This window comes from Jaculus jaculus, chromosome 8, assembly GCF_020740685.1.
Source record: "Jaculus jaculus isolate mJacJac1 chromosome 8, mJacJac1.mat.Y.cur, whole genome shotgun sequence".
Classification (NCBI taxonomy): Eukaryota; Metazoa; Chordata; class Mammalia; order Rodentia; family Dipodidae; genus Jaculus; species Jaculus jaculus.
The window spans coordinates 43,616,984-43,644,220 of record NC_059109.1 but is presented as its reverse complement, the minus strand read 5'-3'; the positions used below and the strand labels follow the sequence as shown (position 1 = coordinate 43,644,220).

The 27,237-nt window shown below is 46.8% G+C and overlaps 1 protein-coding gene across 2 annotated transcripts in view; it reads right to left on the bottom strand.

The window, feature by feature from the left end:
• Slc1a2 (solute carrier family 1 member 2) overlaps nucleotides 1-25,815 on the bottom strand; it is a 160,390-nt gene extending 134,575 nt beyond the window's left edge. For both annotated transcript variants that reach the window (XM_045157619.1, XM_004660806.3), the window contains exon 1: nucleotides 25,673-25,815. In XM_045157619.1, coding sequence (XP_045013554.1) covers nucleotides 25,673-25,689 — 17 coding nt within the window. In that variant the 5' untranslated portion in view covers nucleotides 25,690-25,815. The remainder of the gene's footprint in view (nucleotides 1-25,672) is intronic.
• Nucleotides 25,816-27,237: the final 1,422 nt, after the last annotated feature.

Sequence of the window (27,237 nt, the reverse complement as noted above, 5' to 3'; positions counted from 1 at the left end):
TACAAAAGATGTCATGGCATACAGTTAAAGGGACACAAAGAACCAGAAGGAGGAGGCAGCGTATCCCCTTGCCTGTGACCACAGTGAGTAGTCCAAACTTTAACAGCAGTTCATACTGAACAGCCCCTCACTACACCTGAACAGGTAGGGCACTGAAGAGCTTGTTGCAGGTCATGTCACATGCCACTAGGCAGATGTAGGCTTGCCAGGTATAAGCCAGGAAGAAAGGGGCTTTCTCTGAGGAGGACAGAGCTCCTATCAAAAATCTGTGAGCTTTTTCTCAAACCCTGAAAGCAGTGATTTTTGTTGCTCTTTCATTTGTCGTTTTAAAAGCTTATAGTGACAATCTCCTTTTTACAGGTGAGATTCTGGGGAATTAAGGGGCAGAGGAACAAAGGGAATCTGGACTCTTCCCATGTCATTCTACCACCAGGGTATCCGGGGCAAGCAGCATCAAAGTAAGAGAGAGTTCCAGAGGCACCAGCCTCAAAAGCATCTGGGAAGGAGAGACCCACAGTGGAGGTCACAGATAAAGCAGGCAAGGTGTTTATCAAGCTCATGTCCTAGCAGGGAAAGAGAGCACTCAGGGTCCATGTGAGGCAGTCTTGTGCTCTAGGCCATATAACTGTATCATGGCCCCACATGGCCATGTGTATACCCTGCCCTGTGGAAATTCTAATCTCCAAAGACCATCGTTCAGCAGTGTCACGATGCAAGTGAAGAACCCTGGTGACTAGGGTTAGTGCTCTAATAGAAGAGATGGGGAAGGGCTGGAGAGTCGGCAAAGCGCATCAGAAAGCTTAAGAACTCATGTTCAGATTTCCAGGTCCCACACAGCCAGTTGCACCGAGGCACAGGCATGCAATGCCGCACCTGTGCCACAAGGGGGCCCATGTCTGGAGCTTATTCACAGAAGGCTGAAGATGGCTGGCACCCATTCTTTCTCTCTCTCCCTCTCTCTTTCTAAAAAAATAAAAATAGAAAAAAAATTAAAAAGAGAATTGGGGGAGCTTTCAGTCCTTTTCTTGGACACGACTGGAAGATGCCATCTATACAAACTCAGGTCCTCACCAGGCTCCAAACATGACACCACCATGGTCTTTCACCTCCAGGACAACAAGAAATAAGCTTCTATTTCTGTGTGTTAATGAAATTCCATTGCAGAAAAATGATTTCCAACAGAAGAACCTCATGTTCTCTTTTGGCCTTTACCATGAAGGACTTCTGGTCCAGCAGCCACGACAGAGCTAGAATTGAAATTGTAGCTTCTCTCCTCACTCTAACCTTGGGCTTCAGGATAGTGAGAGGGTAGAGCCAAATGTTCTGGAACATTCTGAGTTTGCTGTGACACCACCATATATAAGCCAATTTCATCTTCGTTTCCAGCTTTCACATCCATCGGTTACACACAGTATGGAAAGGATGGAAACAAAAAGATGGCTCCAGTTGGTCCCAGGAAAGAAAATCTAAACTGCCGTCCACAGCAAGCAGCCCATTTGCAAAGCTGTTAACTGAAGGCTGCTCAGATAGACATCTGAGGTCCCCAGTTTAAGTGGTAATAGGAAGTCATGCCCCTGCCTGTGTCGGGAGGTGATGTGAGCTACCTCATCTTACAGTGCTAAACAGAGGCAAAGAGTTGGCAGCTGGAGGCTTCAACCATTTGATAGTCCCAGAATCTCTCTGACCAAAGGAGGGATTCTTCATAAGCCCTGCTTCACTTGCCCATGACTGGGCCCCAAATGCCATTCTGGGAGACCTACATTTGAACAAGTGTATTTGCATCAGCCTACAAGTTACTTCCAAAATAACAAATGTTTGGCTTGCAATCTGTTCCTACCAGTCTGGAAAGGGCAGACCACCCACATTTGCCTTCGGTGTGTCCTTGCCATCCCCCTCCCTCCTCCCCTTGTTCTCCATCTTGCCATCTGACAGGTTTGTCACGAAGAAAATCAAGAGTTGACCTTGCTTTGTGTGTGTGGTGTGCATGTGTGTATGCTCGTGTGTGTGTGTGTGTGTGTGCATATGGGGGGATGTACATATGATGAACACGCACATGCATGAATGAGACCAGAGGTCGACTTCAGGCATCTTCCTCAGTTCACAATCCACCTTATTTTTTGAGTCTGGATCTCTCACTGAGCATGGAGCTCACTCATTTCCCTACACAAACTATCCAGACAGGCCCAGGGTCACCCAGAACTGGGATTATAGAGGCACGTGCAGCCTCACCCAGCTTTTAAATATTTTATTTATTTATTTATTTATTTGACAGAGAGAGAGAGAGAGAGAGAGAGAGAGAGAGAGAGAGAGAGAGGGAGGGAGGAAGAGAATGGGTGTGTCAGGGCCTCCAGCCACTGCAAACAAACTCCAGACGTGTGCACCCCCTTGTGCATCTGGCTAACGTTGGGTCCTGGGGAATCGAACCTGGGACCTTAGGCCTTGCAGGCAAATGCCTTAACTACTAAGCCATCCCTCCATCCCTCACCCAGCTTTTAAATAGGTGTTGGGAATCCAAACTTAGGTCCCCATGCTTGTGTGGTCTAGCACTGCACCAACTGAGCCACTATCCCCTGTCCCAAAAGTTGACCTTGAACAGACACTTGACTGCCTGAAAACACTTCATAAATCCTATGGGAAATGAAAGCAAATACTTTTTTTTTTTTTTGAGGTAGGGTCTCACTCTAGCCCAGGCTGACTTGGAATTCACTATGTAGTCTCAGGGTGGCCTCGAACTCGTGGTGATCCTCCTACCTCTGCCTCCCAAGTGCTGGGATTAAAGGCATGAGCCACCACACCCGGCTCGAAAGCAAATACTTTAAATGGTTTGGACTAAACGCTTTGCCTTTGACCTACCCAAATAATTGAACCAAAATGGTTTCCTGCGTGATTTATCAAGACGCACGTCTCAAATGTCCATCTCACTCTGTTGTGTAGAGGTCACTACTAACAAAAGGCTGCTGGGGGCCAGGAGAGGGGCAGGGCTAGGTGTGCAGACATGCAGGCTATGGACGGGTAATATCCAATCCCAGCAGTTCTGGTGGCTGTGGCTTCTTAGGCTACCTTTTCCCACTCAAAGCAGAGACAGTCAGCTGTTTCCATCTGTACCCCCCACCAAAAAAAAAAGGAAGGAAGAATCCCAGAGTTAAAGCCAGGACCCACTCTGCATTGGCAGTTTGAACTCCCATAGGCTCGCATGCTGTCCACTTGATGCCCAATGTAAAAGTATTGAAGCAGAAGAATTCTTAAGAGGCAGGGCCTGAAGGAAGGCTCCTGTCCTTCCTGGATTCCTGCCGCCACACAGAGCAGGTAAGGTCTCACGGGAGTGAGCCAGTTCTCCCCAGAGGCGGTTATCAATAAAGTTGCTCCGTATGGTGGTCATGTAAGGCAACCATTGCCGTTCTCACTTCACCAAGGTAGCCTCTTGCCAAAATATGGATGCTATACTGCTTGGAGCTTCTGGTCACTGGAATCATAAACCAAATAAAACTCTTGATTTTCTAAGTTACCCAAGCTCTAGCAGGTTCCTTCTTGTTGCTGGGACAAAACACACAGCTGAAGAGAGGGAAGAGTTTGTTTGGGCCTACAATGTCAAGGTGGGGAAAGCATGGCAGAGCAGAGGCTGGGTACCACATCTTATCACAGCAGCTGGGATGCAGCAACAGGATGAAGCTAGCTTTGGCAAGGAGAGCTTGGGTTACAACAGTCCAAACAACACACCAACCCCAGCTACCTGTTATCAGCAGCTTGGGACTGAGTGTGAGGCTTAATCATAAACATACAAGGCTCTGGGGGGCCTGTCACATTCAAACCACCACCCCAGCTTCACACAAAGCACTCAGCAAAGGAGAGCAAAACCTCAGAAATGCAGTGGGAATTCTGTATTTAAAAATCAGTCAGAGAATGTTCTGGAATTTATAATAAAGCTCCCAATACAGATGGATGAGCTTTTTAATATAAACTGATGTCAGGGTATATAAAAAAAAAAATAACTGATTGGGCTGGAGAGATGACTTAGCTGTTAAGGCGCTTACTTGGGAAGCCTAAGGACCCAGGTTCAATTTCTCAGTGTCTATATGTAAGCCAGATGCACAAGGGGTCACATACGTCTGGAGTTTGCAGTGGCTGGAGGCCCTGGTGAGCCCATTCTCTCTATATATCTGCCTCTCCCTCCCCCCCTCCCTCTCTCTCTATCTATCTCTCAAATAAATTAATTAAAAAATAACTTACTAAGTTCAGGAAAGACCTTATCTACCTTAAGCCTGGCTCAGGGTTTTGCCAAATTAACTGCAGTACCATTCTACCTGGTGACTACAGTTAAGAGATGCTGAACTGAGGCGGACTAAGCAAGGTGACTGTATTTGGGAAACTCCAGCTTCTGAGGCCTACATATGTTTATGTCAAAATGAGTACCAGTTATACCATTTGACCCAGTGACTTAACCTCTAGCACCCTAGGGAAAGAATGATACAGCCCAGCACAAGTGTTTATACAAGACATTAGTAATACTGAGGAACCAGAAACATGCTCAAGACTCACAACAGGAGACTGGTTTAAAGTCACAGCACACCCACAAAATACACAGCCATTCAACAAGGGTACTGGATCAGGGAGATCGTTCAGCAGTTGAAAGTGCTTTCTTACAAAGCCTGACAGCCTGGGTTTGATTCCCCAGTACCCATGTGAAGCCGTACACACAAAGTGGCACATGCATCTGGAGCTTATTTGCAGTGGCAAGAGGCCCTGGTAGATTTGTGGCCTCTTCTATGAGCTCTAAGTGTACAGCGTCCAAAATAAATCGGCTGGAGGATACCCTTCTGGAGTGGGAAAGGTGCTATTCATTTGAACCAGAAATGTTATGCGTGAAGCAAGTGAAGGGTTAAGAGCACATAGGGAAAAAAAAAATCTTCAAACAATCCTGGCATGTGCAAATACACCATTCATGCCATCAAAGACTTAAGGGCCTACTTTCTAATCTTATCTGCAGCGGCTCTAGGAGAGAGACTCAGCAAACATGCCTGTGGGGGCGTCCCACGTGTCACAACGTCATTTGCAAAGTCAAGAGGCTGATGGAAAACCCAACCTAAGCAAAGCAGGCTGAAGGTAACCGGGAGACAGTTCCGCGAAGAACAGCAATGTCACCATTACCAGAAAACTTCCGTGTCCCAGGCTTTGAGCCCAGAGCACTTCACAACCCACATTGGGTAGGTGACATTGCCCACGCTTAACAAAGAAACTGAATCTCAGAGCGGCTTTTCAGCCTACCGAAGTAACCCAGCTAATGAGTGAAGACATAGCAATATTAGCAAAACCACAGCCTCATAACTACATGTAATGTTAGCTCCCCAAAGCTGTTTTATGCAAAGTATTTCATCGTTGGAATCTTTTAGCACTCTGCAAGAGAGTAGATATTTTCAAGGTCATCTCTCTATCTCGTTCACTATAATCACAGAGAGTATTTCTTATAAGCTTGCTCACACATGGCTCCCCTATTAGAACTGGCTACATAATTTGTGGGGGACAGTGTAAAATGACAACATGAGGCCACTTGTTATTAAAATTTTCAAAATTTCATGTTGGGGCTGGAGAGATGGCTTTGATGTTAAGGCGCTTGCCTGCAAGGCCTAAGAACTCATGTTTGAATCTCCGAGTCCCACGTAAGCCAGACACACAGTGATGCAAGCACCCAATGTCACTCTTGCGCACAAGGGGCACATGGGTGTAGAGTTCGTTTAAAGTGGCTGAAGGCCCTGGTTATGTCCACTTTCTCTCCCACCCCCACTCTGTCTCTCAAAATGAAAAAAAAATTAAAAACGAATTTCAAGTTGACAACCACCAAGCGGTAAACCCAAATCACCTACCCAGGAAGCCAGGATTTCTATGTTGAATCTCAAATAATCTGAGGTTGTCTGGAAGGAGAAATCGAACGTATGGTAAGGACTCTCAGCCCACGTGCTGGCTCTTCAAGAGCTCATTCAACTACTCAGCCATGACATAAGTTAATTTAAAATGTCCCCAGTGAGACCTTAACATCACAGACCCATGAGTCTCCTGTGATCTGAAAATGTGGACTAGCCCGTCCCTTGCTGGCTTGCCTGGTAGCTTGGCGCAAAGAGGAGAGTGTCTTTAGACAACATATGGACAGAGGACCAATCTGACACCTAAGGGAATGTGTCTTTAACAAAAGCAATGCTCCCATGCCTAGGTTAATGTTGCTGCCAACTGGCTTGCGAACAAGCTTACCCTTTGGGTGGCTGGTTAGTCATTTTAAAAAGAATATCTGCATTCACGCTTCCAGTCTTAGGTTGTTTATTTTGGGGCCCTTCCCACTTTTCAAATGTCCTCTTTAATCCTTCAAGTCCCTTTGTGCCTTGAAGGACCCACGAACCCCATTCTGTTCCACCTCGACCCCCCTTTCACCTTACAAAAGTTTGCCAATGACCCAGACAGAAACAGCCTGCACGTACCTGAGTCCAGAAGGAATGATCCTGCGTGGCTGCCGGGCAGGAGAAGGGTGAGGAGGAGGCCAAGGAAGAGGCTCCCAGCCAGGACTGGAAACGTCTGTAGCCAACTCCCTCCCAGACTCCTCTAACCAAGTGCCTTCGGTGCGCCTGTGGCCTCCAGAGAGCTATGGGCCTCTGGCTGGCGGGACAACTCCAGGTCACTTGAGATGCAAGCAATCAAAGTTGCAGAGTTTCCCTTCTTAAAATCCCAAGCAACGGCTGGGGCTTCCAAGGGCAAGGACGATTCGCTTTCTGGCTCTTGCTTTGGAGTGGCAGGAAAATCCCCATTGCCTTGGCAGATGGAGACCATGTGGCTCCACTGCGCCCCCTGCTGGACGCACTGGTTAGGTCTTTCTAATAGTTAATGCTGTTGTGGGCATGGGCCATGACATCCGGGGATGATTTGCCTTGAAATGCTTTGAGTCTTGAGACAGAGAGGGAGAAAAAGATCAAAGAGAAACAAAACACAACCCATGTATACGCCTTGTTCTCAGATCCCGCAATGGCATCTGTAGCGGAGGAAACTAGAAAATGTGCAGAATCTCCACTTTTTAAAAAATATTTTAATTTGTGGCTAAAGAGATGGCTCAGCAGCCAAGGCACTTTCTTGCAAATCCTGAAGACCCAGGTTCCATTCCCCAGCACCCACATAAAACCAGACACACAAAGTGGTACACATGTCTGGAGTTTGTTTGTAGTGGCAGGAGACCCTGCCGTGTTTGAACTCTCACTGTCTTCCTTCCTTCCTTCCTTCCCTCCTTTTTTTCTGCCTCTCTCGCTCTTTCTCAAATAAGTGAAAAATATGTTTAAGACATTTTTATTTATTTATGAAATGAAGGATGGACATTCCAAGGTCTCTTGCTTCTGCAAAGCAACTCCAAACTCTTGTGGGTACTGGGGAAATCGAACTTAGGCAGACAGGCTTTGGAAGCAAGAACTTTAACCGCTGAGCAATCTCCCATGCCCAGAATCTTTATTTTATTTCAGTTTCCCATCAGCAGGGCAGCCTGCATGCTCTGGCTTGCCTTAGCATTCACCATAAGGTTGATGAGGGTGGCTGCAGCTGACGATGTGCCCAGGAGGCTCAGGAAGGGGCTCTTGCACTGTCCACTAAGCCAGGCCCAGAACTTGAATGGAACTGCTTAAAATTAGAAGACTCTGCCTTAGTTCTTAGCCTCTGATCCCCAAAAGACATCACTAATATCCCATACGTGGCCAGCACCAGGAAACGGAAGAGAAGAAATCCACTTCAGAAAGAAGAAAGAATGAATGAAAGAAAGATGGGAAGGAAGGAAGGAAGGCCTAACATTCTTATTTATGTTACTAGAAAACACATCCTAAATAGTAGACATTATCTCTAGACCTGCAGGAAGTCAAGGCAAGATAACTCCACTGGGGTGACTTTTCTTCTTAATAAGTTTTATGAGCAGTTAAACTGTCAAGCTCTGAGTTTTACTCACTGATGTAATTTAAAAATTGCCTTTCACTTAAGTGCCTACTTCATATCTAAGTGTTAAATTCATCCTACCTGCTTGTTTTCTTTTACACAGAACAAAGGAAATGAATAGACATTCATGGTTATAAATGGAGGCAGGTGGTCATGGAAAAGACTGAGGGCTCAAAGATGCTCCTCTGGGCCTGGAGAGATGGCTTAGTGACTAAGGCACTTGCCTCCAAAGTCTAAGGACCCAGGTTTGAGTCCCCAAGACCCAAGTAAGACAGATGCATAAGACAGCACATGTGTCTGGAATGTGTTTGCAGTGGCTGGAGGCCCTGGTGTGCCCATTCTCTCCCTCCCTCCCCCTCTCAAATAAATAAAAATAAAACATATTTTTTAAAAGCTGCTCATCTGATTCCAATTTGGTGTATTTTAAAGGAGTTTCCAATATTTTCTCTGGTAGCAGAATGAGGAGAAGACTGACTATGGTGAACCTATCTTTGGTTTCACAAGATGAGTGCTGTCCGTCTGACCATCATGTACCCTACTTGACCCCGTTGAACTCTCCACACTCAATAGAAAGGTTTATTGGAGCTGGGGAGGGAGTTCAGTTGGTAGAGTGCTTGAATAGCATGTGCAAAGCCTTTGGTTGGATCCCCAGCACTGCATAAATCTGGGTGTGGGGGTGCATACCTATAAACCTAGTATCTGGAAGTGGAGGCAGGAGGATCATGAGTTCAACATCATCTTCTATAGTACTGGAAGCTTGAGGCCATTCTGGCCTGCATGAGACCCTGTCTCAAACAATAACAACAAAAACACCAATCGTGAAAAAGAGGAGGGCTAGGGCTGGAGAGATGGCTTAGTAGTTAAGGCATTTGCCTGCAAAGCCAGAGGATCCCAGTTTGATTCTCCACAACCCATGTAAGCCAGATGCACAAGGGGGCGCACGCATCTGGAGTTCATTTGCAGTGACTGGAGGCCCTGGCATGCCCATTCTCTCCCTCTCTCTTCCTCTCTCTCTCTCTCTGCCTCTTTTGCTCTCTCAAATAAATAAAATATATTTTGAAGAAAAGAGGAGGTGTGCTGGGCAGGAATAGCCAAACTATCACCCTTACCGAGATCACAGCATCCCAAGAAGTAAAAGGTCATGCTTTTCACAAGCTTGGCTTCACGCTATTGCTGACTTCGACCTGTGCTTTGTGTCTATATATGCTTCTACAGGTCTCTTTGCCAAAGTGGACAACTCAATGATGCTAACTAACATTCATTGGAATAATGATCATAAGATGAGACACAATTAAATTAAGATAATCCTGGAACTGAGAGAGATGTCAAGATAGTGAGCAGCCAGAGCAGAAAACATTGTGTACACTCTGTTCTAATGTAAGTGCTAAATGTGAGGTCTGAACAAAGTGTCACGGGACAGGCTCAACTCACACGCCATCTCCTTTAAGACTCTACCCCCATTTCCTCAGACTCACTGCTTGAGGATTAAGACAGTGAGTGCTCACTGAGTGCACTGTGTTAAAAGCTAGGAGGAGAGGCTGGAGAGATGGCTTAGTGGTTAAGGCGTTTGCCTGCAAAGCCAAAGGACCCAAGTTCGACTCCCCAAGACCAATGTAAGCCAGATGCAAAAGGGGTGCACACATCTGGAGTTTGTTTGAAGTAGCTGGAGGCCCTGGCCTGCCCATTCTCTCTCTCTCTCTCTCTCTCTCTCTCTCTCTCTCTTTCTCTAATAAATAAATAAATAAAAATAAAATATTTTTTGGTTTTGTTTTGTTTTAAGCCAGGAGGAGGCAATGATGAACCGGCTCTCAGTACTCTTAGAGAAGTGAGATAGAACAAAGAGAGGATCTATTCTAGATAGAGCAAGGAGAGAAGGCCCCTCTGGAAAACAGCTTTTTTGCTGGTAGCTGGTGCCCTGTGAGAAGAGGGCGTGGCCCTTTTCAGAATGATGGGAGAAGAATGGAAGGATACTGTAGACAGCATAGGTGGGCAAAGCCAGGGGGCGTTTGAAGAACTGGAAGGTGGGAAGCTATGACACGATTCAGAGAGCAGTGGCTGTCTCCTGAGCCAATGTATTATCTATGATAATGGAGAGAAGGGGCCCGACTTAAGGAACAGTATGGAGAGAGGATTTGGTACCTCACAGATTCAGGCTGACAGAAATGGAAAAGCCAGAAACAATACCTGTATTTCTGACTTTGAGTATATAGACAACAGTGCTTGCTGAAACGGAGGGGGGGAACTCGGGAGGGAGTAGGGGTAAGTCTGCAGGGAGAGAAGGTCAGTGGCTCCATTGTAGCATGCTCATCTCCAGACGCCCACACACTGAGCAGATCGAGACATCAGTTAGACCATGGGATCTATCAGTCTGGGGATGGGGGGAGGGGGAAGAGAATGTGAGATAAAAAGGCCATCAGGAGGCATGTGTTATGAGAATGTTCCAGAAAGGATTCAAGAAGAATGAAGAGCCCAGGGGGGAGACTGAGACCAAGGAAGTCTTCATAGACATTACATAAAAGCACAGGGTGAGGGACAAAAAGAGGAGAATTCCAGCTAGGGGGCCACAGGCAGGCTGTGAGAGTGACTCCAGAAGAAAAGAGAAACCACTTCCCAACAAGACCAACTCCAGCTTGCTGACAATGAGACTCCAGAGGCAGCTCCAGCTGGCTGTCCATCTGTCCCTCGTGGGGTCGGCATGGTTGGCTGTGTGGGTCTGGCTGTCTAGACAGGTGGCCTTTTCCTCCCTCGCTCTTCTGACTTGTAGGATTGATCAAATATGCCATAGGGAGATTCAGCCAAGAATTCTGAGAGCCACCCTGTCCTCCCCTGCAGGACCCTCCAAAGCAAACCTTCCTTGTCAGAATTTTCTACAAATATTAGTCCAGGAGGCATCTTCACGGATTAAGCCTTTCCCTCAACATGAGAACTCACGCAAACCCTGAGGTAGGAGGATTGCCATAGTTCACAGGCAGCCTGGGCTACAGAGTGAGTTCCAGATCAGCCTGTTAGAGACCTTATCAAAGAGATTTTTTAATCAAAAGAAAAAAAAAGAGAGAGAAGGAAGGAAAGAAGGAGAAAGGAAGAGGAAAGACAAAAAAAAAAAATGCTCTCCTGCTGATGCATTCCTGCTGTCCCCTAAATCTACTTTCATATTTATACCCCCCCTCTTAACTGCCACTCAAAAAAAAATTTTGCATTTATTTTCACTCCATCCATTCTCAATTTGTACCCACAGGGTGACAAAGGCATTGCTCTGTTGATCCTTCCCCAACAGAGGCCAATGGTGGGCTCGAAATGGATTAATCCAATGACCGCTTTGCAGCGCCACATTGCTGCGTCTCTCTGTAGCAGACATTGTCAGACACTCTGAGGCATCTGCTCATCTCTCACTCTCAGTAGGTGCACTTTGACTCACTCCCCTTTCCTATCTTTATAGACACCACAGCTCCCCAGGACCCTTCCTTTGCCTGTCTTCCTTCCCGCTTCAAACTGTCAGGGTGAGCTCGCTTAGGGACCAGAGACCCAGCCTCCCCAGAGACCCAGCCTCGCCTGTGAGCATCTCCACTGATGCCCCAGACACGGAACTTCTCAGTGTGCTGAGCCAAATTCATGGTATTCTGCAAAGGTGTTATTTTTCGCCTGCATTCTTTTCCGAGATAATGCCACTCACTATTTGCTTAAGACAGAAACCTGAGTGTTGGCTTTACGCCCACGCTCCAGCTCACTCTCTGATATACTTGGCCACTGAGTCCTTCCATAAGCCCCAGAATCTGCTAACCAATGTTCACCTCAGGCCTAATTCAGTTCACATCTGGAGTTTGTTTGCAGTGACTAGAGTTCCTCACACACCTACTCGTTGTTTTTTTAAAATTTTTATTAGCATTTTCCATGATTATAAAAAAAATCCCATGTTAATTCCCTCCCTCCCCCCCCCCACTTTCTCCTTTGAAATTCCATTCTCCATCATATTACCTCCCTATCTCAATCATTGTACTTACATATATACAATATCAACCTATTAAGTACCCTCCTCCGTTCCTTTTTCTTTCCTTTAGGTCTCCTTTTTAACTTACTGGCCTCTGCTACTAAGTATTTTCATTCTCACGCAGAAGTCCAATCATCTGTAGCTAGGATCCACATATGAGAGAGAACATGTGGTGCTTGGCTTTCTGGGCCTGGGTTACCTCACTTAGTATAATCCTTTCCAGGTCCATCCATTTTTCTGCAAATTTCGTAACTTCATTTTTCTTTACCGCTGAGTAGAACTCCATTGTATAAATGTGCCACATCTTCATTATCTACTCATCAGTTGAGGGACATCTAGGTTGGTTCCATTTCCCAGCTATTATAAATTGAGCAGCAATAAACATGGTTGAGCACGTACTTCTAAGGAAATGAGATGAGTCCTTCAGATATGTGCCTAGGAGTGCTATAGCTGGGTCATATGGTAGATCAATCTTTAGCTGTTTTAGGAACCTCCACACTGATTTCCACAATGGCTGGACCAGATTGCATTCCCACCAGCAGTCACACACCTACTCTTGTTCATTCTCTCTCTCTCTCTCTCTCTCTCTCTCTCTCTCTCTCTCTCTCCATCTCCCCTTGCAAATAAGGAAATAAAAATATTTTTCAAAAAACAGACAAAGAGGCCAGGCATGGTAGCATATGCCTTTAATACCAGCACTTAGGAGGCAGAGGTAGGAGGATCGCTATGAGTTCAAGGCCACCCTGAGACTACATAGTGAATTCCAGGTCAGCCTGGGCTTGCATGAGACCTTACCTCGAAAAACAAAACAAACAAATTTAAAGAAATGGATGAAGAAAGGGAAGGAAAATTCGTCATGAGCCTCTGTTGTGTCACAGTTTCCTTCTAGTTGCTGGGGTAAAGGACCAGACCCAAAGCAGCTGAAAGGAAAAAAGTTTCATTTTGGTTTGCAATCTTGAAGGGAAGCCACATGATGGCTGATGAAATCATGGCATGAGCAGAGACTGGACATTATCTCTGCCGTAGCAGGTGGAGAGCAACGGCAGGAGAGTGAGCTGAACTCTGGCAAGAGGAAGCTGTCTGTTGCACCCATAAGTCTGCCCCAACAACACACCTCCTCCACCAAGGCTCCACCTCCCAAACTGCCATCAGCTGGGGACCAACCATGCATGACACATGATTTATGGGAACATCTCATTCAAACCACCGCAGCTTGCACCCATTTCTGTTGCTTCGTTATTGAGCCCCTTGAGCTAAGTTGTGCTACTGATAACACAGAGAGAGGGAGAGAGAGAGCCTCAGGGTCCCGGTGTAAAAGAGCAGAGTCAAGGGATATGAGAAAAAGGAGAATCCTCACAGAGAGGTCATCTCAAGACCTTGGATTATGTACAAAAGTGTTCTTTCACTTCGGAAGCCATCTTAATACTGACCAGTGGGACAGGGTAGCACAGTGAACACACACACACACACACACACACACACACACACACACACACACACCTATATAGAGGTTGGCAGGAAACCCAACTCCTTGAATCAGTAGTACAACCCAGAGAATACTCAAAAGAAGGCTCATCCCATCCAATGCTCACTTCCCCCAAGGTCCTCGAGGACTCCAGGAAAGTAACACCAGTTGGCACATCAAAACAGCTGTTGTGGACCCTGGATATATCCATAACTGCTGTACTATGCTGTCATCTATTTATCGATTGTTTTTTCTGGCACTTCCCATACTCACCATTCTAAAAGGAAATCAGAAAAATGTAACTACAGCTGATATCTCTCTCTCTCTCTCTCTCTTTCTCTCTCTCTCTCTCTCTCTCTCCCTCTCTCTCTCTCTTTCTCTCCCCCCTCTCAATCCCATTGAACCATGTACCCTCAGAAGGACTTGCTAAAGGGCTTCTATTTCTGTCCCAGATGGCCATGGGAGTGGGGTCACAGCCAAAACTGAGTGTGACAATTCCTAATTCTCCTCATTTTTACTGACAAGGTCCACTTCCCCTTCCATTTTCTTCCTACTGCATCCTCCTTTTAAGATGTAATTCAATGTGGATTGATTGACTTACTTATAAATGGCAAATAGTTTTATGTACTTATGGCATACTTCAATATATGCATACACTGTGCAGCTGTAGCAAACCAAGTTGACATCTGCTCTACTGTATGCCTATTTTGTGGTGAAACGTAATCCTAGCAATTTTGGAGTACACAGTACTTTGTTATTAACTGTGGGCTTCACGCATCACCTCTGCCACAGAGATCTGTCCCATAAACGTTGGAACTGATTCTTTCTTTATAACAAATCGTGTATCCTTTGACCGACAAAGCACAGCGTTTTGTCAGAGATGATCTCTCTCTGGACTCCTGGGTAATCAGATTGAAAGCAGCTGTGCTCATCATGTAGCTATCTCTTAAACATTGAGATTAGAAATCAAGTGGATGCCGGGGGCACTGGCCCATATACCCAGGCTCCCACCTTCAGGACAAAGTATTCATTGGCCTAGCTGATGGAGGGGTTGAAATGTGGGAGCTGTCTCCACACTGTCTACACTGTACTCCTCCAGGGCCATGCCCCTTGGCCTAGCACAGCGCCATCCGATGACTGATTAGTACAAAGGTAGAAACTACACATCCTCCCTCAACTGGGGACCATTTGCAAGTGCGGTCCTCACATCAGATCTCCCTGAGGATGGAGCCAGGCCTTGGTTACTACTCGCCCCCTATACACTCCTGCTTCCTTTACTGCTTCCTAGCAATTCAAGCCAAGAGCGCGAACTTCCAATGAAGTTCACTCACACCGGCCCCCAGCTCAGTCTGTTTCCTGGGATCCACCCACACCCAACACATGGAGACCTGGGAAAAGAATCCAAACCTGAATGTCTCAGACTGATAAACTCCCACCAGTGGTTCGTTCCTTGTTTGAAACACTAGCAATTAGTCAGAATTTTAAAGTCCATGGTTTCTCCTGTGTTTGGATTCCATGATGCTTTGACAGATGTGTGTTGGCTGATGATTTTGAAATCTAGGAAGACACTGGGGAGGAATAGAGTCAATCTATAATTCCATTACTCCCTAACCCATACGTGGATATTAGCCCAGTATTTATTCTTGACTTCTTGACACTTTTTCTGGAGCGCATGCTGCATGCATTATATAAAGGACCGTGGCTGCCTGGGATGAATGCTGTCAGAGACACTCAACTATGTCAGCCCTAAACAAAGGCTTTGTTCACCCACTTTCCCAGTTAAACTGGACAGCAAAACCTAACTGCCCTTCTAGGTCAAGACTGAGATAAAAACAAACAAGCAGGGCTGGAGAGATAGCTTAGTGGTTACAGCACTTTCCTGCGAAGCCTAAAGACCCAGGTTCAACTCTCCAGGTCTCACGTAAGCCAGATGCACATAGTGGTGCATGCATCTGGAGTTCGTTTGCAGTGGCTAGAGGCCCTGGTATGCCCATTATGTCTGTCTGTCTGTCTCTCTCTCTCTCTCTCTCTCTCTCTCTCTCTCTCTCTCTCTCTTCCTCTCTCTGTCTCAAATAAATAAATAACAATGAATAAGAAAAAATATTTTAAAGAAAAAGCAAGTAAACAAAACAATCCACTTTGGTTTGTTGATGTTGACTTTTCTGGTACTTAACAAAAGGTTTTCCTTCATTTATCCATTCTCTTCTTCCTCATCGCTCCTCAGCATTGCCCCTCCTTCTATATGAAATTCTCTGTTTTGATGTCTACAAATGGAGTTTCGCACTAGTTCTCAGCTACTTAAACTTATTTCCACATTTTTCAGTGGTGGCATTTTCTCTGACACATGTCCATCCAAAAATAAGCTAGCTCCTTTCCTCCCTCTGCAGAGCCTGAGACATTTGTCATAGTTATGTTTCTTCTGGGGCACATAGCTACTTTGCTTCCTCTTTTCCAAATGACTGGAGCCAGTGCTGGAGAGATGACTTAGCAGTTAAGATGCTTGTCTGCAAAGCCAAAGGACCTAGGTTCAATTCTCCAGGACCCATATAAACCAGATGCACAAGATGGCGCACATGTTTGGAGTTCGTGTATAGCAGCTGGAGGTCCTGGTGCACCCCATTCTGTCTCTCTCTCAAATAAATTAAAATTAAAAATTTCAAAATGACTGGAGAAAGTCACTGAAGCTTTAAAAATGAAAACAAGGGCTAGAGAGATGGCTTAGTGGTTAAGCACTTGCCTGTGAAGCCTAAGGACCCCAGTTTGAGGCTCCATTCTCCACAACCCACGTTAGCCAGATGCACAAGGGGCGCACACATCTGGAGTTCGTTTGCAGTGGCTGGAATCCCTGGGGCAGCCATCTGCTCTCTCTCTCTCTCTCTCTCTCTCTCTCTCTCTCTCTCTTTCTCTCTCTCTCTTTCTCTCTCTCTCCCTCTCTCCCTCTCTCTGCCTCTTTCTGTCTCTGTCACTCGCAAATAAATAAATAATGAAAACAAACAAAAAAAAAACTGGAAGGTTTGTGAACGTTTAATGAAATGTGGACTAATTGCAATATGTGACAATACAGTAATAAAAAGGGACTCATAACAGCACAAAACCAAAACTTCTCTTCAGTGCCCATCTGCAAAATGAACGTAATATTAGGAGTCTTTCTGAGAGTTGAATTATATCACATAAACTTGGAATTAGTTCAATCATTCCAATGGATGATTCTATTTGCATCTGTCTAGGTAACATCTGTGAATACTGTCAACCTGTGACATTATCTCATTATTATCAAATTGTATATCTAGAGGGAAAACTCTTTTAATCAAAAGAAAACTTTTTTAATCAAAAGAGAATGGAACGTGTCTGGAGTTCAGTAGCAGAGGCAGGAGGCTGTGGCACACCAATTCTCTCTATCTCTCGCTCTTGCCCTCTCACATATAAAAGACCAGTCTCTTGGGATTGTCTCAAAAAAAAAAAAAAAAAAAAAACCAGAATGGAGTGCTATGGAAAGTAAGATTCCCAAAGAACTGTAGGGCTTCCAAAGGGATTCACACTGCTCACCTGGATGGAGAGCTGATGTTTTCTGCTCTCTGTTGGGTAATTAGCAAACTTAAATTTTCCTGTAAGTGCCTCAAAAAACTACATATAGGAGATGGGAAACACAGCTCAGTGGGCTCAGCTCAGTTTCCATGCAAGCATGGGGGCCCACATTCAGATTCCCAGCATCTACATAAAAATTCTGGGTGTGGTCATGAAGGTCTTTGATTCCAGTACCAGGGAAGCAGAGATTGAGAATCCTTGGGACTTACTGGCTAGGTAGCCTACTTGATGACCAGTGAGCTCTAGATTCAACAAGAGACCCTGTCTCAAAGACTAAGGTAGAGCAATTGAATATGACACCCAGTGTCAAACTCTGGCCAACACATACACATACACAACTGTACACACACACACGCATGTACCCATAAGCATATAACCATGCATATACATACACATGCAAAAACAATAAATTTTAAAAGGTGAAAAGAACCTAGAATATAATCCAGCTACACTACTCCTGAATATTTACCCCAAAGACTCTAAAACAACTTATTACAGAGATGCTTGCACATCAATGCTTTTTGTGTGTCTTTTTCCCTTGAGGCACTTGTCACAGTAGCTAGGCTATGGAACCAACCCAGGTGTCCAAGACCAGAGGGATGGGATAACGGAGATGTGGCTTATACACAATGAAACTTTTTTCACCCATCAAGTATAATGAAGTTATATCATTTGCAGGAAAATGGATGCAGTGGAGATAATCATATTAAGTAGTCAGTCTCAGGAAGACAAAGATCTCATGGTTTCACTCATTTGTGTGTCCTACACATTATAGATACCAAAGGTCACATGTGTACTGATGTCATGAAAGTAGAAGCAAAGCTGTCTAGGGGAACAAAGGGGTCACATGGGAGGGATGAGGAAGGGGAGGATAATGGGATATGGTTCAAAATGCATGATATAGCTTAGGTAATCCATAAAATAATATTTTTAATCCCAGAAATATGATGTATACAAGAGTTCTTCCACAATTCAGAAAGCACCCCAATGTCATCACTGTTATCTTGTTGCAAAATAAACTGCAGGAAAGTGGGTAAGTTAAATAATGCTAGACTACCAACTTTGAGGATCCTCCACCCCTGCCAAGGCTCAGCTACATTTTCCACTAAGAAGCCCATGCCCACATCCCAACAGTCTGCCCCCATGGCCATGCCCCAGGCTGTGTCTGAGCACAGCATCAAGATGAGCCAATGCTCTTAGCTTTCTTACAATCAGTAATGGTGGAGGAAACCCAGAGTAAAGTCACAGAACATGACAAGATGTGGCACAGAAAAGAAAATGGTTATAGGTTAAAAAGAAAAAAAAAAAAAAGTTGTTTGAGTTACCTTACCTGACACAGATACAAGGTTTTGAGGAAATCATCCAACCCCAAACTACTAGGCAATGGTTAGGTATACCCAAAGAAAATGGGATCCAAGCCCACAGACTCTCTCTAGCTGCCTCAGGGAGGTGGGGAGTTAAACAAGGAGCATAAATGAAGAGCTACCACAAAGACTACCCAGTCTTAAAAGGCACATGCTCTGTCACAATGGCCAGACATTCATTCCTCAGCCCCAACAAAATGTCCATGACCAGGATCCCTTAACTCAGGGTCTGGCTTTGTCACATTCTGAATGTGAAACAGTGGGCACATTATTTAATCATGGACTTGGAAAATGGGATTGATAATAATCTTTGGTGTAGCATGTTGTCACAGGAATTGAGTAAGTTCCTCCATGCAAAGTTCTTTGGAGAAATGCTAGGCTGGGGAGATAGCTCAATTGGCAAAGTTCTTGCCTTGCAAATATGAGGGCCTGAGTTCAATCTCAAGAATCCATGTACAAATATTGGGCATGGTGGCACACACCTGTAATCCCAGTGCTGAGGACGCAGATTCTTGGGGCTCACTGGCCAGCCAGTCTAACCTAACTGGTGAGTTTCAAGCAGGTGAGAGAGTTTGTCTCAAGAAAAGGTAGATGATGCCTAAGGAATGACACCTAAAGTTATCCTCTGTCCTTATGAAAATGTACGTGTGAACATGTGTACCCACCCACACACTCACACACATCCGCCATCACACATACTCCTGCACACACATAAACACACACATGCACAAAACAGAACTGATGAACTGTTTGGACTTGGTCACAGGTCTGTAATCCTAGCTCCTGAGCAGCCGAAGCAGGAAAAATAGTAAGCTCAAGCCCTTCCCAGGCTACAAAGTGAGTTCAAGGCCAGCTCAGGCAACTTTTGAAACTCTGAAATTTAAAAGAAAGCAAAAGGAGAGCTATCAATGTGCAAGACTCAAGTTCATTCCCAAGTAATACACACACATGTGCACACACATATACAAAATACTGAGCTACGCTTACACTAGAAATGACAACAAATCATTTCAAAACAGGAGATCTTGTGACAAAGAGCATATGCGCACATTTTGGTTTATTGAAAACCAACCCCCAGGTCTGACCATGGGTCTCAGTGTTAGTCTCTTTTCCACCAGAGATGAGCCAAGAGCATCCATCATCCCTCCAGGACTTGGCTGTGTCCTACATGAGCCTTGGCGTAAGGCCAAAGGAGATGACACCTGACCATGCTGTGCCGCAGAAGAGAATCCACCGCTAAGATTGATGCGCACACTTGTATTTTGGTTTTTAACCAACGAAAACGTGAGCGTACGTTCTTTGTCATAACATCTCCTGATCTTGGAGAGAAGATAAAGCCAGTTACTTTTTAGGTGGGATATTTTTAAGTTAGGGAAATAATTGAATATTTTCAATATCCTTTATGAGCCACACACCATCCTGAGCACCTAGCTCTCACATCTAAGGCAAATAGCAAAGCTGGGGTGCGGGTGCGGTGTGCTGTTCTCAGCCCCACTACCAACTCTGTCACCAGTTCTGTGATCCAGAGAGAGAGAGAGAACAGAGCCTGGGAACCAGGGAAGGAAGCACGTGGCACCAAGTCCTATCCCAGATTAGGAGCAGCAAGTGACAGATGGCCCTCCCGACCAAATGTAACAAAAGAAACCACTCTCCGCCATGTAAATGAAGCCTTTAATACACACCAGGACAAAGGAACATCATCTCCATCTTTGTTCGCAAGGACCTCATGCAAGGTATTTAACATTTGCAGTCGTTCCTCCTAGATGAGACAGGGATTGATAGAGATCAAGTCCAGCTGCCAAAATGGAGCAGCCCTTGCTCAATGAGTCTATAATCCGAAGCAGCTGGCAAGATCACGCAAAGCCCAAGCCAACAGTTGAACGGGCCACGGTCACATCTGCTTGTCTAAGTGAGACATTCAGTAAATAAACAAAAGGAACACAAGTAAATAACAACAGCCCCTGAAAACAAAGTAGAACACGAAAAATAAGGTATTCTCTTTCAAAGCTTAAGGATCTCCCCTTCATTCCCCATTAATACAATGGGCCCATTGTCTTCTCTGCCATTATTTGCAGCCAACCAGAAGACAGGTTCCTAGCGAGATGCCAGTCCCTCGCGCTCCTGCTAACAAACACGCAGCCCATCTGCCTCCAATCAATAAGTGGGCACGTGGAGATGGAGCCGTGAGATATTTTTAAACACTTCCCTAATTAATTCATCCTAAGGAGTTGGCTCACGGAGGCTTGCAGGGTGAATGGTGGGCAGAGGGAGGAGATAGAGATCTCAGAATTCTGGTAAATAAAGAGATTTGCCACACTCCAGGTCCCCAACCCCTTTCCGTGGAGTCCACCTTCCTGCTCCCAGCAAGCTGTCAGTGAGGACTGTGATCAAGACACTGTGGCATGTGTTAAGAGCATTTTTCAGACCACAGGGACAGATTCTCAATGCCAGAGGATTCAAAGCGCTCCGTGTTGTGTTTTAATAGTGATGGCAGGGCTGGGGAGATGTCTCAGTGGTTAAAGGAGCTTGCTTGCAAAGCCTGAAGGTCTGGGTTCAATTCCTCACTACCCACGTAAAGCCAGAGTCACAAAGTGGCTCATGCATCTAGGGTTCATTTGCAGTAGCAGGAGGCCCTGGCACCCCCATATTAATTTTCTCTCTTCTCAGTCTCTCTCTCTCTCCCCCCTCTCTCTCTCTCAAATAAATAAATAAAAATATTTTTAGAAAATAGTGATGGCAGGTGGGTGCAATGAAGAAGACATGTGGTTCATTCTGAGAGGCAAGACGGTCCATAGAACGCATCTTAGCTCATCTTTAGAAGTAGAGCCAGACATCTGAGGGCTGTGTGACATGGCTGTAGGAAAAGGTATGGAGGAAAGCTTTGTTGAAATAAACCTGTGTTGTGCAGTTTTGAAACTAGAACTTATGGGACACTGGCCCGGAAAGCCCACACTCAGCTGCTAAGGTTGCTTGCTTCTGCAAGCCACGCATCATTTCTTCAGGACCCTGCCACGTCTGACATGTGCCTTAGTGAGAGGCCAAAGGAGTGGACACCTGACGGTGCTGTCAGAGAAAGAGAAGTCACCACTGAGACTGATGTGCAAACCAGTGTTTTGGTCTTTAATAAGTTGGTGTTCATTTGGATTTAAGAATTGTGTCTTGAGAATGAAGCTTTCGATTGCTCACAAGAGACCACCTTAGTAAATGTGAAATGACTTTATCACAGCACTATTCATACCCATTTCACCTAAGGAAGACAATTTCTGTAGTCCTGAAAATGAGAAATGAAATTCCAGTGAAGCCTGAGGCATGCAATTTGCAAACCCCTGGAGACCCCAAGGCCCTATGCCTTCAGCTCTCCCCCTCACTAAGCCCCCTCTATTGCCTCTTCCTCCTGCCTGCCTCAACTTCACTCCCCAGGGACGACGGAGAAGACAATTGCTACGTTTAGCTGCGTGTGCTGGGAGTCATCAATTCAGGGGTCTCCCTTGGCAGGGCTTTTTTGCTGTCAGCAGTTTTCTGTTTCACTAGCTGTCTACATCAGACTGAAACCCAAGCTCTCCCGATTGGCTTGTGCCTTGACCCCTTGGCTCCTGGGAGCTGATCAGAAAACAGACTGCCTGCTAGTCTTTGAGATACATGGCGATCTGGCCATCCCTGGTCACCAGGAACATATTTCTAAACTGCCTGTCTCTTCAGCATATGGCTACTCTGTGACCCAGTCAATAATGGACACTAGCCTGACTGCCACCAACGACTTATAATCTCTTTACAATTTGAGTCATGAACCTAAAAGCCATCTCAATAATTCTAGCTATGTTAATGACTCAAAAAAAAAAAAAAAACCAACCAAGGTGGGGAGATGGTCAAGGGTCAAGTTAGGCCTTTGTAGAAAACACTTCTCAGTGCCTAAGAACTATGAGAATTGCTGTTTGTTTGGTTTGGTTTGGTTTGTGAAACAGATGCTGATAATCCCAATGCCAAAGAATCGGAAACATCAGGTAATGGGACAGTGGTGATAGAGCTCTGCAAGAGGGCAAAGAGCAAACGCATAAGCTATACAAAGAATATTCTAGAAGACAGCTCACAGAGGATGTATACAAAGATGTGAGAGAAAGCTGGCATGCCTCTGTATCAGCCGTGTCTAGTACATTCCTCACTGACAACTTACACTTCCAGATGATACCCAAAGCTCTGCCAGTGCAGGAATCTTCCTGGGAGGATGGTATTCTATTTCCTGTGGTCTTATTCTATTTTCATCAGACTGCCTGCTCCAGAGTTATTGAAAGAAGATGTGATGATATATACAAATGAACATTGAAACTGGAATGCAAAACAACCATGCATCTAATAATTCTATAAGAATTAGTAATCAACATATGTTGTTGACACTAACTCTATGCCCAGATAAATGTTAACTAAAGTGATCAGTTTACCACACCATCCCACTCCACAAAATTCTGGAGCAGGCTTGAACTAAAAATGCATTGATTCAAAGTATAGAGTCATATTACTATTTTTTTCACATCTACCCCAGCAACATATGTTTCAAGGAAACGGGTTTAATATTGTTATAAGACGAAGACTAACAAAGAAGACCAGCTTGGGGTTCTTCCAGAATTTTCCTTTATAAGGTTCATTATCTAAAGATATCAGAGGAGGGCAAACGAATCTCACCAACCCACAGGAACAATTTAGTAATGAAAGTCCTCCACTGGAGCCAACCTACTGAGAGCCAGCTCCAAAGCTGTGTATGCCTCTTTATCTCCACCAGAGCGCCTGCAGGTGCATTCTACTCAACAGGGTCTCAGTACATGTATCTGGAAGGAAAGAAGGGCTTTGAGAATGCTGCCTGCTGATCACTTTCTGCTCTTGAATAATAATAGATCACACAGATCTTTCCCTTTCCCAGACTTTCATATACTTTTCAACTTTCATCTTTTAAATACAGGTTTCTGCATCCAATCTTTTCTTAACCGTGCACAATTCACCAAGGTAGCATTAATTGCATGCCTGTTTTAAACACTGAAAATCATTTCTGTTCTGTTTTTAGATAATTTAAAAAATATTTTATTTGTTCATTTGCAAAGAAAGAGAGATAGAAAGGAGAGAGAGAGAGGCAGAGAAAGAGAGAGAATGGGCACACCAGGGCCTCTAGCCGCTGTAAACAAACTCCAGATGTATGTGCCACCTTGTGCATCTGGCTTTACCTGGGTCCTGGGGAATCGAGCCTCGAACCAGGGCTCTTAGGCTTCACAGGCAAGCACTTAACCACTAAGCTATCTTTCCACCCCGCCCATGTTCTACTTTTAATGTCAAATGACTTTGCAGCTCTCACTTAGGACAAAGGTAAATAAACACACTTCCTTTAGGGAGGTTTGTTGGCTTAACCTCTCCTCTCCCTGGCCATCAAGATAAGGAGCAAGCTGCGTGCATATACTTGGAAGACCATCTTCACATAAGCTTTCCAGCAGCACCTCCCCAACCTGGAATAAGTCTAGACAGGCCCTGAGGACAGCCAGAAATACCTTTATATCTCTTTATATCTCTTCTAACAAAAAGATGTTCAATTAAATATGAAGAAGCAATGGTGCTGAGCCATGTGCGTTCTTAATATTTAATTCCAAAGACTGCTTCAGTGCACGCTTCTTTCCTTGCATACAGGTGCCTATGCCGAGCATTCTTTTGGATAAGTAATCATTTTAAAAGTCCACGCTGCTAAACTGCAAGTGCAAAAAGAAGAAATTTTATGCTAGACAAAATGCCAGAGCCCTTTTGGAATAACTCCAGCAGAAAGAGAGAGAGTGAGAGAGAGAGAAAGAGAGAGATCGGTTCTTTTACTTGGATAAGAATGGACTGTTGCAGAAATACTTTCTTTGTTTTAGATTGCTGTCCTGAGATCTCGCTTTGGATAACCCCTCCTCACCCTGACCATTGTCTGACCCCTCTCCTCAAAAAATAAAAATAAAAAAATGTAGGGCTGGAGAGATGGCTTAGCGGTTAAGCGCTTGCCTGTGAAGCCTAAGGACCCCGGTTCGAGGCTCGGTTCCCCAGGTCCCACGTTAGCCAGATGCACAAGGGGGCGCACGCGTCTGGAGTTCGTTTGCAGTGGCTGGAAGCCCTGGCGCGCCCATTCTCTCTCTCTCCCTCTACCTGTCTTTCTCTCTGTGTCTGTCGCTCTCAAATAAATAAATAAAAAATGAACAAAAAAAAATTTAAAAAAAAAAAAATGCAGCCTGCAGAGTTGGTAAAATTTATTGCAGAAGTTCTGAAAAGTGTCCACACCAAAGACTCTTCCCCTGAGCCCAGAGAACCCCTTGATATTGCTGGTCCAGTGATCTCTTGTAAGAACCTAGTGTCGTTTGTGAATGAACCCAAAGGCTGGATTCCCCTTTCATTTTATTCCTTCCTAGGCTCAAGCCAGCCTGCTGTTTCCTGGGTGACAGGTCCAGGACATTTCCTTCTAGTGCGGGCATTCAAGGGATTCATTTCCCCCTTGCTGCTCCATGTCCCTCCCTCTTTCCCTCCGGAAGCTTTCTCAATGCCAACTGCAGCTTCAGGAGAGGCAAGAAGGGACTTCAGGGTCACCGGCAAAATAAAGAAGCCAACCCCACTCCCAACGCAGTCTGGAGACTCCTGCTGGCTCCTAGCCACAGGTTTACCCGCCCCTCTGGGGAAGTACCCAAATCTTTTCCTGCCTTCCTTACAGCTGGCCAGGGAGATCCCGCCATCCCTGGGGCAAAGAGCGATACACTGGGGCCGTGCACCTGGCCGGCCCATGCACCTCGCTGGGACACCGCACCCCTCTAGGGCCATGCACCTGGCGGGAGCCATGTGCGCCTCAGCCGCGGGTGTCCATCAGGCGTTCAAGGCCCGGCCCGGCGCGCGGATCCTCGCCCCGCCCAGGCTGTGGTCGGCCCATTCGAAGCTGCGGGTCCCCCCCCCCCCGCATTCGGGCTGGCGGGTCACCGTCCCGTCGCGCTTCCCCGCTGCTTCCTGCACAGTGTAAACTCACTCCCTCATTGTCCCTCAGTCTCCAAAGTGACCCGCAGAGCGTTTCTCTGCACACTTTTTCACACCCCTGGGGTACCTGTCCCTTCCATCAAACCAACCCTGTGCGTGTAGCATCCTTAAACAGGGCGACGCGGCCAGCTCCGGGAAAAGAAATCAGCCCGGTCCCCTTGTCCTCCCCCCTCCTCCAGCCAACGTTCTGCCAGTCTGCGAGGTCCCGGTGGGTGTCCCCATCCGGGATGCGGGAAGGGAGGGAACACCACCCCACGCGCGGCTCCAGCTTCCCCGTGGGTACCATCGGCAAAGTCTCCTCACCCGTCCGTGGATGCCATGGTGTGGGGAACACCCTCCCCTCCTCTTCTTCCGCAGGGTCCCGTGGGCGCGCGGCGACGACCAGGATCCGGAGCGGGCGCCGGGTGAGCGGTTTTTAAGGGGGAGCCTCTCCCCGCCCCGGCACCTCCCTCCCTCCGGGGTGAGCTCTTTAGCGCGTCGGCGCGCGCCGGAGGCTCCTGCGGGCGCTAATCCGCGGCCGGGCCCCGCTCGGCCCGGGCGCACGCGAGCGCGCGGGTTCCGGAGCGCCCCGGGGACCCGGTGGGGACGGCTTTTCCCCAAGAGACAGCGCGGTCGGCGGGACGCGCCCCCCACGCGCGGGCCGCGCAGTGCAGCGGGGAGGGCACCGACGGTGCGGGTGCCGGGGCCGGCGGCAGTGTGTGCGTGCGGGTGTGTGCGCGCGTGCCGTGCCCGGGGGTGCGCGCCGGGGAGAGGCGGGTGCGGGCCGCTGCGCCCGGGCTCCGCGCCGGCTGCCGAGGGATTGCGAGGTTTAGCCCCGCCGGAGCTGGGGATTTGCAGGCGATCCCTCACTATTTTTGTCCAGAGCTGACATCACCCGCGCTGCAGCCTGGGGCGACTTCTTTCTCCGTCGTCGCCTCCCCCCCCCCCCAACCTTCAGACTCACTCCCTCCTCTGCCATCCCCCCCACCCCGCCCCCAGCCTCTGGCCATAAATTAACAAAAAAAAAAAAAAAAAAAAAGGCCCCGCCGGTAGTCCGGGAAAGCTTGGCCAGCCAGTGGCGGGAGCCCAGGATCTAAGGAGTCGGCTTTTGTTCCCTCTCAAACCCGAGTAGCCCGGATCACCCTGTCCTGTACGACGCTCTGAGACCCGGGATGCCCCTTCGTCCCCAATCCTTGGTGAAGCTTCCACGCGCCCCCCTCCCCCGCCACCCTCATTCCCTGGACACCTGCTCTGGTTCACACTCGTTCACACTCGCCCCCCCAACTCACCCACACAGGCGGGCACACCCACCCCCATCCTCCCACGGAATCCAAGTGGCCACGACACGCAGGTGGGAACCGCGGCCCAGCCGCGCGTCCTCCCCCGCTGATGGCCGAATAAATCTCAGGGTGTTCAATTATTCATCTAGATTAATATTAATGCAGCTCCCCGGGGACGGCGGTCAGGGTGTGAGGGAGGCGGTAATTTCGGGGTTTGGGGCTTTTTTTTTTTTTTAAGCGAGAGAGTTGGGCCTCGGGGATGCCAGCTGAAAAGGCACGGAGAGAGGGGCACGGCAGGCGACTGGGGACCGTCCTCCTTCCCACTGTGCTCAGCTCTCCTCGGGCCTGGGAGCTGGAGGCGGTGCTCAGAGACAGATGGGCTCCTGCAGGGGAGGGTACCAGCCTGCTGGCTAGCTTTGCATAATAATGAGCAGCGTGCAGCTTTTATTATCTGGGAGACTGGGACACACAAGACACCTACAGCTCGGCCACCCGCTGGCCCTGTGGCCACTGGCTCTGCAAAGCTTCCTTCTCTGCTGCACAAGCCCGACACCCAATCATCGCTTTTGCCCGGGCCACGGTGAGAAGGAAACAGGCTCCTGGGAGAAA